The sequence below is a fragment of the Porites lutea genome, chromosome 7 (assembly GCF_958299795.1).
Source record: "Porites lutea chromosome 7, jaPorLute2.1, whole genome shotgun sequence".
In the NCBI taxonomy this organism is placed as follows: Eukaryota; Metazoa; Cnidaria; class Anthozoa; order Scleractinia; family Poritidae; genus Porites; species Porites lutea.
Genome location: NC_133207.1, coordinates 29,548,114 through 29,559,114, shown reverse-complemented (window position 1 = coordinate 29,559,114; position 11,001 = coordinate 29,548,114). Strand labels below are relative to the sequence as shown.

The 11,001-nt window shown below is 38.6% G+C and overlaps 1 protein-coding gene across 1 annotated transcript; it reads right to left on the bottom strand.

Moving 5' to 3' along the window:
* Nucleotides 1-960: 960 nt before the first annotated feature.
* On the bottom strand, nt 961-9,800 carry LOC140944758 (uncharacterized). The gene is made up of 5 exons (XM_073393869.1): nt 9,537-9,800; nt 9,173-9,287; nt 8,888-8,930; nt 2,588-2,714; nt 961-1,810 (listed from the first exon to the last, which is right to left on the bottom strand). The coding sequence occupies exons 1-5, from the start codon at nt 9,798-9,800 to the stop codon at nt 1,298-1,300; spliced, it is 1,062 nt and encodes a 353-aa protein (XP_073249970.1). The 3' UTR covers nt 961-1,297.
* Nucleotides 9,801-11,001: the final 1,201 nt, after the last annotated feature.

The window sequence follows — 11,001 nt, the reverse complement described above, 5'->3', positions numbered from 1 at the left end:
TCCTCCATTGCTGTCTTGTATGCATGCATGTAACCACTTCTCGACCTGTTAGCTCAGATTTGCTAATAAGCGGGAGGCCCGGTTTCAAATTCTGGACGAAACACTAACGATCTTTTAAAAATACTGTCAAGATAATACTGGCCGTGTATAATGATGATGACTTAGTTTAGATGACAGCATTACTTTGCGGTATCATTAAGCCGTTTGCCTCGTCTAATTAATTTTCACCCTCCCTCATTTATCATAATTCCTCGAATAATGGTCGGGGGCGATTATTCGAGGGAAGGCGATTATTCGAGGGAGGCGATTATTTAAAATTTGGGAAGTCGTGTCCCTTTGTTTTATTATACCATTAAATCGAAAAATGATCACATCATATAAACTGAACATGGGCTTTCTAAGTGTTCGCAATCCGGTTCCTTGATTAATTTTCAGTGTCAATATCCTCGGTGTCAGAGCTTGAAGCGTCACTGATCATTCTGCTGGATCAGACGCCACTTCAAGTTGACCGGGAGGGTATAAGAGAAAGAGAAGATGGCGAGAGAGGTGGAGACTGGGTGTATATTCGAGGGAGGCGATTGTCTTCAATATTTCCGTCTAAGAAGGGTAATTGATTCGACGGGTGCGATTAATCGAGGGACGGCTATTTTTTTCGAGGAAATACGGTATTTTAAAATTTGAAGGTGAGTTTAAACAACCTACATTGCCGTTGGAACAGTGTAGGGGACGTTTCTTTGTTAGTGGGAATCGCCACTGCCTCTTTTATCACTTTCAACACATCGCACATCGATCTTCCCAACGGACTGTCTGCATGTAGCAACTGTCTCAGTCCTACACCGGTTGAGGGCCTTAAATCTGATTCAGTCTTTTGTGGAACCACTGAATAGGATCGCAGGTGGGAAATAAAGTTTATTATATTAGTTTATTATTATATATTTCTTCGTTTTTAAGTAGCTTTCATACATTGAGAAACGTTTAGATTTAAGTTGTTGTTAAAAACGTTTCTTACATTCCACAGGTGTCAATGGCAAGGGATAGAAGGACAAATAATCCAAACACTTTTACTTTTATACACACCGCTCTATAATATTCTTGGTCAAACATGACAAACATGATCCCCATTGGTCGTCTGTTCACATTCCTCGACAGAAAAAAAACGTTAGGTCTATACGTGTATAATGTTTGTCTATAACTTAACTTACTTCTACTCATCATCGTCACTATGAGTTTTCGTTAAAAGGATTGTGTATAACATATTCCCACTACTCGTTCAAAGATATGCAAAGGAGCATTGTTCTCACTGGACCAGGATATACCCCATTGTCTTGATGCTCAGGCTTTTTCCTTTGTGGTTATCCAAATTTCCACATGTATTTGTTTTATCGTAGTTCCCTCCGCTCCCAAACCCCAATCTGGAGTTACATTCATGGCAATCTGTTTGATCGTTCCCGAGAATACCGATTCTTGTTTTGGAACGGCCCCTCATGGTACACTTTGCGTTGAACCCTTCCTTTGTACAGTTCGTCTGCAATGAGGCTTTAGAACCCATCAGCGACATCCACTTGTCACGACCCAGTGAGGTGCTGCGGTATTTCCCATCAGCGATCAGAGAGAACAAGGAGTTCACCTGCTTGTTGATGACAATAAAATTGGTCTGGGTTTTGATCTTCATACCGAGGCAGATCTTGGAGAAGGACGTGTTCCAGTAGGAGGGAAGTTTGGTCTCCTGTGAGTCAAACCCAGTCTTCCCTCCGTCAAGGTTGAAGGTTTCGTTGTTGCTCCAGCGAGTGGAATTGTAGTGAAAAGTTTGCTGTGGCAGAAAGGAGGAAGAAATAGAAAAATTGTCCTTTAAAAAGAAAAGTTCAAAGTTTTTTTTTTCTTCTAAAGACTACGTCCTTCCCGGAGAAGAAAAAAAAAACGAATTTGCAATGGAAGGTCAATTACAATGAAAAGAATATCTACAACGTCCTTGTTTCTCCAGCTTTGTAAAATGAAATTAGCCACAGCAGGCGAAATGGCGTTAATGGTCAACGATAGAATAAAAAGTAAACAGACTCCGTAATCATTCAGTTGGTGATTGATGTGATTGAAAAATACCGAATTGAATATAATTATCTTTAACTCTCGCGTATCTGCAAGTACAGACACCAGGCTTCCGTGTTTTGATGAAAACCTCCACATCGTCTGACAGAAAGGGCAGGTGACCTCTGCTACTGACCGAGATATTCCAGAAGCTTAAAGGTGTTCTTAATACTTAAATCTTTCAGATCCAGGGACTTAGCATGTACCAACGAGAAAAAAAGTTAGAGCGCCGAAGGCGCTTCAAACTTGGAGGCTGGGGTTATGCTCCCCCAGATTTTGCAATTTTACGTCATAAGTATTGGAATTTCTGTCGCTGAGGTGCAGGCGTTCCTCCTGATGAAACGTCCCTAGCAACGAGGAGCAAGGAGAAACGACTGTATTCGCAGGCTAGGATGATTGAAAATTACCGCTGACAGCGCCAAACCTGCATGTATTTAATTATTAATAACACATTTTTTTCCACTCTCGTCGCCAAACTAAGGGAAAACGTACACAAATGTCTTACCTGGTTGCCGTCCATCTTCATGACCGGTGTCCATCCTCCATCTCCGCATCCAAAATTTCCAAAGTGACAGAGAACTGAAACTAGTTTGGAGTCAAGGAGGAGAGTGACCAACTGACTCACGTTCAACCTGTACAAAATGAAATCTCAATTTAATTTTTTCAGCTCCCAACTGTCGGAGAGAAAAAAATGGAAAGTACCTTAACTGGTTGTGAGAAAAAAAGGTTCGCTTTTTCTTACAAAAATAAGTGAATGGAATTCAGTACAGTCTCAGTCAAATCTAAATTTCTGAGGTTCCCCATTATGTTAGTACTACACGATTAATGTACTTTAAACTAATATAAAATCACCTCCAGCACAGGTTGATATTTATTTTTGCTTTATGATACCAAGCTGTGCTGATCTTCAACTAACTTTAATAAAGTTTATTTGAATAAAGTGTTCTGTAGGAATTAAATTCGGACATCGAAGATGGCTAAAAAGCGTAGCAGATGATCAGAAGGAAGGGGAACTGTCTTGGCGACCGAAAAACCGCGAAAATGGTGGGCATGATGTTTTTCTCATCTGACGTAAAAGGACCCCTATTTTACCTGCTAGCTACCTGTAAGACTTGGATTGGTTGTTTTTGACAACTACTCAGAACATGTTACACAGATATTCAGTAGTTTTGAATGTTTATTGATTCACGAGTATTTTCTCCAACCCCTTTAATACGGACAACGGTTAATACGGAAAACGGACACTTTTCTGTGTTCCCAAGTCAGAAAATCTCATATATCGTCAGCCCCGCTTTATGGACACTGATGACCACTGGCCACCTCGCTTCACACTGTTTATTTCCTTGTCATAATCACGTACTAACTGCATACAATGAACCCTGTTCAAATAATTCCAGATCACTGTAGGTTAATACGATTTTGTTACTAAAAAAAGAAACTGCAAAATAGCGCGCAAGTTTGATTTTGATAAGGCAGTCTTTCTTCCCATTGACCCTTGTATGGTCTGAACTTATTTTAAAATGCCTGTAACTAGCCACTCCACCCCTCAAACGCCAAAAGGGATGGAATGGGATACGAAAGGAGTACCTTTTCTGTCAAAAATGGTATGTGAAAAGGTAAGGACATAGACCTCGGGGCAGGGCTTCCCCGTATAAATTTGTTGAGTACCCCCTGGGGATAAAATGCCTGCAACAAGCCACTCGAACCCTCAACCATAAGAGATGGAATGGTATACTAAAGGAGTACCTTTTCTGCAAATAGTTAGACCCAGGGTTGAGTTTCCCCGTATAAAACTTTATTGAGGACCTCCCGGGAGAGTTTACGGTAATTATTAAATAACAGTTTGTGATTTGGGACACAGAAAAGTGTTCGTTTTCCATATCAACCAGGTTTACTTATGAGCACTGGCAATCATACACTTTCGTACCATTGAGCTTAATATCAAAGTGTTTCAACAGTGAGTACGACCCGTTCACAATACCATTATGATCTGCTACTGCAATGTTACCTCCATTAGCCAGCTAGACTACTTTAAAATCAAGACTGATGCGAGCATTATACCAGTCAAATGGTGTAACCTCTCCGCTGTTATCAACAACAAACCTATAGCCATCTTTCTTCTGATGAGCATTATTGGCGACAGTTGTATTTAGTGCTGTTTCTAGGTCAAAAATGACATCTTCATATCGTTCAACATAGTTTGGATCTCTAAATGATTTCATATAATAATAGATTACATAAATCTTCTCATCCGACTCCCTGATAATAATCGATTCACCCTCTGGAGAGGGTGAATCAAAACACTGGAGATAAAACATACAAAAATGTTTACTGTGTTGGTGTTTAGTCTTATTGTACATCATCTTATTAAAATCCTTAATAAAAACATAATGTTTCTTCTCGCCCTGTGCATAGTTATTAGAGGAGACTGGTTATGAAAAGCGGCAAACATCAGTGATAAAAACAACAGTGCTGCAGTTTATGTTGGAAGCACCCTGAAAGTGCACAATCCTTTGTTTTCTGTTGGCAAATTGTTACGGAATAAATTATTGCAACGTTTTTATTGGTCAATACAATCAAAATGATAGGAATTCTTTTGAACGTTGTGCACTTTCAGGTCCACAAAAACATATAACAAAGGAGTCTGACGGGTTTCATAACCATTCCACTCAATTAAATATGCCCTGTGTAATCAACAGCAGGTTCAATACTTTCTCGTTTTTATGCTTTGAGACATGAATTGGATAAAATTGCTCATTCTCATAACCAAACACATTAATATTAATGCTATTTTGCTCTTCTATTTTACCATAATGTTTAGCAGCGACAGGGAATTCCACTCCTTGGTAATTTAATTCCTGGACCATTTTTCTGTCAATCTTTTTGATCCGCTGGGGATCCTTTTCTTGCGGATTTAAATATCGTATGTGACACCAGCGAAAACATTCATTATGCTTATTTTGAAGATTAATTAGCCCCTTAGCAGAATTCTGTAATTTTACCGGTAGAGGAATATAGGAATTACCTCTCATCGGCTCATACACTACTGTATTTATATAATGTTCATTAATACTACTAACAGTCCAACCACTGCCCTCAGACAACCAAACACCAATACCGTTTAATATTTGTTGCTGTGATAATTGCAAGCTTGATAAAAAATCATTAGGATTAATTACTATTTGCGCTTTACTATTGAAATAAGCTGGCTTATAAATATTATCATCATCCTTTCTCTTCACAAATGTTACTTTTAACGTCTCCACAAATTTGAAACCTTTTGTATTATTAAGTGTAGTGTTAAATAATCTACTAATTGCTAGTCTCGTATTTTGAAGCTGCACCAAAGCATCTCTATCAGTCTTCAAACCGATCTCATATGATTCAGTGAAGCCCTTAAGAGCCATCCGTTGTTCACCAATTTTTGTCCGTGGTACTGCTATTGGCTGCTGTTTCTTTGTTCTGGGAGCCGGAATCGGTCTATATGGTGGGATGGGATTATTCTCAAAATATCGGATTAATTGTTGTACATTCCTTCTTGGCTTTGGAATTGGAGTCCTTCTAACAGAAATAGGGTGGGCTTCTTCCCTCACTCGTACTAAATTCTCGAGCTCACTATCTGTAAGCCCAGATAACAATCTTCTTATAAGTTCCTTACGATTAGTCTTCATATTATTACTATATATTATATTATTTTTATTTGAACGCACCATCTGCATACTAGTATGCGGCGCTATCTCTTTAAAGGAACAGTATCCCCTTACTGCGCATGCATCAAACTTTGATTTTTGGACAGGATGTCGCGAAATCAAAAGATGCGAGGAGAGTAAGAGAACCTTGAAAAATCCGTCTGCTCCTTTATTTTCAGCACTAGAGTAAACTTAGTAAAACATGACGGTCCAAAAATCTATGAATATCGACGCCGCAAGCGCTAGTTAAGACCGTGGTAGGACGCCCTTACTTGACATGTGCTTTATACTGGCCTTATACAGCATATATATTGCAATACAATTGCACAACGCATTAGGATCTTTCCAAACTGACAGAAACCAGGACAAACAGAGGAAGGGGGAGAAGTGTCGAACCACTACTAACAACCAAAAAGATTAACGCAAACAATAATGTTTGACCCTAGGCCCGGCCCCAGGCGGGGGTTGGACTGGGAGGGGAGAGTTGAAGTTACCGAGGTGATAAAGGGATTTCCTTTTTGTTTTGAAATTTTTCATCACCGGATTTCTTTGGGGATAGGAAACTTTGGAAAATATAAATATCTATAGACATTTTTGGTAGCTTGATTTAAGTAGGAATTTCAAAGGGTATTCAAAACAATCTGATTGGTGTAGTACCGCACGCGTACAATGCTGGCCGCGCAGTTCAGACGGTCAGATGAGAAAAAGTAAAATTCAGCGGATGGTACGATGAATAAACCAACCACAAACATTTACTTTTCTTTTTTTAACGTTCCATATCACTTAATCCTTCACGGAAAAATTTCAGGGCTTGGAGAAATTAGGGCTTGGAAATTTGCGGGGTTACTCGGTCCTAAGATTTTTTTGGTTTCGTCGGGAATCCGAAAAGTCTGGTAAAACTTCATGGTAAAAAAATAAATAAATAATTAAAAAATAATTCAGATTTTCGGTTCATTCAATGGCATATCTACAACATGTAAGTTAGAAATCGATTTTTTTTTCACAGCTTAGAAATAATCGCTGAGTCGTGTTTACGTAACGCAATCAAGTCTAGAACGGCCCTTTCACGTGACACGTGACATGTCGAGCGAGCGGGAATTTCCTTCCGTTGTAGTTTCATTGTGAGAATGAAGTCAATCAAGGACACAAGGTACAAACTAACAAATTGTAGACCTGGTTATATACTAGACAGGATAGATAGTTGGTGTAGATTTTGAAAACTTCGCTGTTTCGTGATAAGAACTTGACCCACACCCACATGTTTACATTAGTAGAGATGCCAACCTCATGCAACCTCTGGAAATCTAAAATCTGGAGTCTATATCTTTGGCATTAGCCCCCCAAATATCAACGATCAACCCCCCCATAAGCACAATTCGATCCAGTCCCTCATCGGCTCAGGACTTTATATGAAGTCTTGCATGAGTTACAGACCATCACAATTAGCTTTTATGATTTTGTCAGTGATGAAATACGTGCGAAAATACCCCAGAAACCGAACTTTGAATCATAGAAAATTCGAATTTTGGGAGAAAATGGGATAAATTCCAAATTAAAGCACAGAAAAGCCCATAACTCGATTTTATCCGGGAGATTTGGTGACCCGTACGGGAGACCGGGAGATTGTTGTCGTATCCGGGATACTCCCGGTTAATTCGGGAGAGTTGGCATGTATGCATTAGCGAGGCGAGTTCAACGTCCAGAGAAATAGTTCTTTACGGCTGACAAAATGGCATGAAACTTTCCACCTAATGTTTATGAAGCATCTATGTATCACTGTGCGACTTGAGATTGCCTAAATTAAACGTATTTTGGCTGAAACATTTGTTGGAGGATTGATTTGTGACATTTGTGTCGCTCCGAACCTCTTGACTGTCGAGTCAGAAAGGTCAAATTACGCTCAAGTGCTCTATGAATTTTGCGTTCCCAAAAATTCATTTCCTATGTTGCCCAGAGTTTTGAAAGCATATTTTGAAAGCTTAGAGATTGCTTTTTAACGTGGAATGTCTTTTTCTGTTAGAAATCATGTATTGGACGTGATTTTAGGCCTTTGAAATCTGACAATATTTTCCTCGCGTAAAAGCCTTAAAATTTTGTAAATATTTAAAAATCCATAAAATATTTCAGTTGCGATGAATTCAAGAACATGACCACTCAGTATGTGTATTAAACCCCTTTTAATACGACAAGAAGCTTTTTGGGTTGAATGATATTTGAATTCGATTGAAATCGTGGTCTTTTCGTAGCCCGGTCTAGGGGCCCGAAAAAGCGGTCTAGCGGAGGCCGTCAATCGCCCGAACTTGACATTCGCCGTATCGCCAAAATATTTATCCAATGAAACTAAAATTTATATTTTCATTACTAGAATACCTAGGGGAGTCTACATAATTTTTGGGGGGATTTTTCACAAATTTTATTTTTCCTGCCTCTGGTCGATATTTACAGACATCCGCTCTTAAACACCGTACTGACGCACTCCAAATGATCCCCAGGACCTTAACTGATCTATCCTCATCAATTAAATTACTATGTACCTTATTCTTCTTTATTTTCGCGGGACTTAAATTTCGCGAAAATTTTCTCGGCACATTTCGCGAGTCTTTAATTTCGCGATCGCGGAGAAAAATTGTGTTTGCAGGGAATTTAATTTCGCGAAATTGACGATTAAGTGACTTTATTTTTTATTTTTTACAAAAATTGTACGTTAATCAACAGTTGAAACAAAACCAATATGCTGTCCCTTAGCGGCAGCCGTATTCCTCTTGTTCTTCCGAGTCGTCATCGATTATCGAGAGTATCGTTACATGTCCTTTCTAGGAGATCTCAACAGAACCTTCAGTCTCTTCAAATGGATCCTCAGGGGAAAGACTAAACGATTCATCTAATAGTTGGGCGATGCCAGCCTTTTCCCACCCTTTAGTGATGTGACAATTTTTAAAATTTTTAAAATGAAAACACAAGTACATGATTTTCTATGTCCATTAAATTTCGCGAGATCAAAGTTCGCGGTCGTTATTTTTCGCGGGTCTTTAAGTTCGCGAATTTTTTAAAATCGCGAAAATCGCGAATTTAAGAACCCGCGAAAATTAAGGAGAATAAGGTATAGGTTTACTCACTTTTCTGTGGACTCATTATAAACGTCTTGGCATGACTTGGCAACTGAAAAAAAGAAGTAGATAACGTAATAATTCAAACAGTAAAAGAAAGAAATAAAACCTATTTTTTAGAGAAAATACAAATTTTGAAAAACATGGCTGTCAAAACTCGGTTGCCATGGTAACATCAATGCTGACGTACACGTCACAACGCCTTTAAAATTTTCCTAGATAACTTTTAGGTAAAGCCGCTAAGTTTGGTTGTCCTAACTTGAACAGGAACCCCGGTCTAAATATCAATTATACCTTTTTCGCAAAATTCTCCATAAAACCCTTCTTTGCAACGGCAGTCAAACGAGTGATACTTGTAGTTCGCTACACAGGTGCCTCCGTTCTGACATGGTGATGACATACATGGAGTCTAAAATAATTTTAAAAAAAGGTCGATGTCAAATGCCATATAGTTAAGGTAATTTTCTTTTGCGTTAAAGATTGCAGAAGTAAGAAAAAAATGAGAAAGTGACATTCGACTGAATAACCCCGACTTGTTATCGTGCAGTAGTCACTTTTACGTCGATTCGTGTTCGTGACAGGTTATTAAAAATCGCATAGACTGGGATATCAAAAAATATCTTACTTTAATAAACCTTATGCAAAGATTTTACCCTACCTTGATGGAAAAGTGATGAAAACTCTTGTTTCTTTTATATTCCTCAGGATTGCTGTACTTTTCTGAGGATAACAACTCACACCGCAACCTTCCATCTGCTCCTTTGTAAGCTTCCAGGTTGAAGGACAAACAGGAAGGATTGCCGAGGCATTCAAAGGTGCAGTCAAGGCTGTCATACACTGTGAATGTTCCAACTTTAGGAACGTTTAAATAATGGTACTCTTCCTTTATAAAGACATCTTGACGAAGGCTGTGATGATACATGGTGGTGAATTCTGAAGAATCATTAATAAGAAAGAATGGTTTTGAAATTTACCTTTTTAGAATGCATGGATCGTTCATATAAGATATCTCTTAATTTACGGAGTTCCTGACTTTAAGAATGGCTTTAAAAATTGAACGCGTTATGTGAACTGAAATTCAAAAACCTTAGCTGAAAGTAAAGCCTAGAGGTCAGGAGAAGAAAAGTGGGAATTATCATCTTCATGAAATTAGAGACTTTTCTGGCAGTCCACTACTGTTATTTATTTGACTGTTAATGTCGTGCCATAACTGGGACCATTATGGCTCTTGCTCCTTAAGAATTAAACTCCAGGAAAATTTACGGGGTACATCAGCGTTTAACAAATTGACCGAAACGAAATAAAGTATCGCGATACAAACTCAACTTTATAAACGCGATAGAGTTTAAAACAACGCAAAACTAATATTTGTTTTTGTCCTAGTTGTTTAAGCTCCCTCCCCAGCACAACTTTAGGGACTGTCATACATTTCTCTAACATGCCGGCCGCAATTTTCAGCGATTTTTAAAGTAATTAACCAAGCAAAACCGAAAAAGAGCCATGTTAGTTAGTGACAAAATACTATAATGAGAAAAACTTGTTTGCCTCCATCTTTCCTGAACTGGTCTCTTCATAGATTTTTCTCTAACTTATACAAAGTAAAAAAGGTTATTTCCATGAAATTTCACTTGACTATCAATAAAGCGAAGAAAAACCAACCTTTCAGTTGAGCAAAGACTGCGATGGGTATCGCAGAAAACAAGGGAAGGAGCTGGAAGAAGGATAAAGAGGACATCTCAGATTGGTGAACTGTTCACCGTTGGCAAACGTCGTAAAGTCAGTGGATGAACTTGACAAACACTGCCAAAACAGTGTTTTGTAAAGTGATAGCCGTTCTAAAAACCATCAGTTTTTATGTAGTATTAAATGTTTGTTATTCATGACTTTCTTTGTCTAATACGTCGCTTCAATGTGGCAGGGCCAATAAATGACAAGTCTTGAAACCTTCGTATTGGTTACTACGATTAAGGCTCTGGATAAAAATAACCCATTCTTATAAACACAAGACATAAAAAACGTCGCCTGGGTATTGCCCCCTTAAAGGAGACGTTACCAAAATTGATGCTTTTTTTAAGCTCCAAGCCTCTTTGGCGTTAGAAAATATCATTACAGTTTTCTGCACC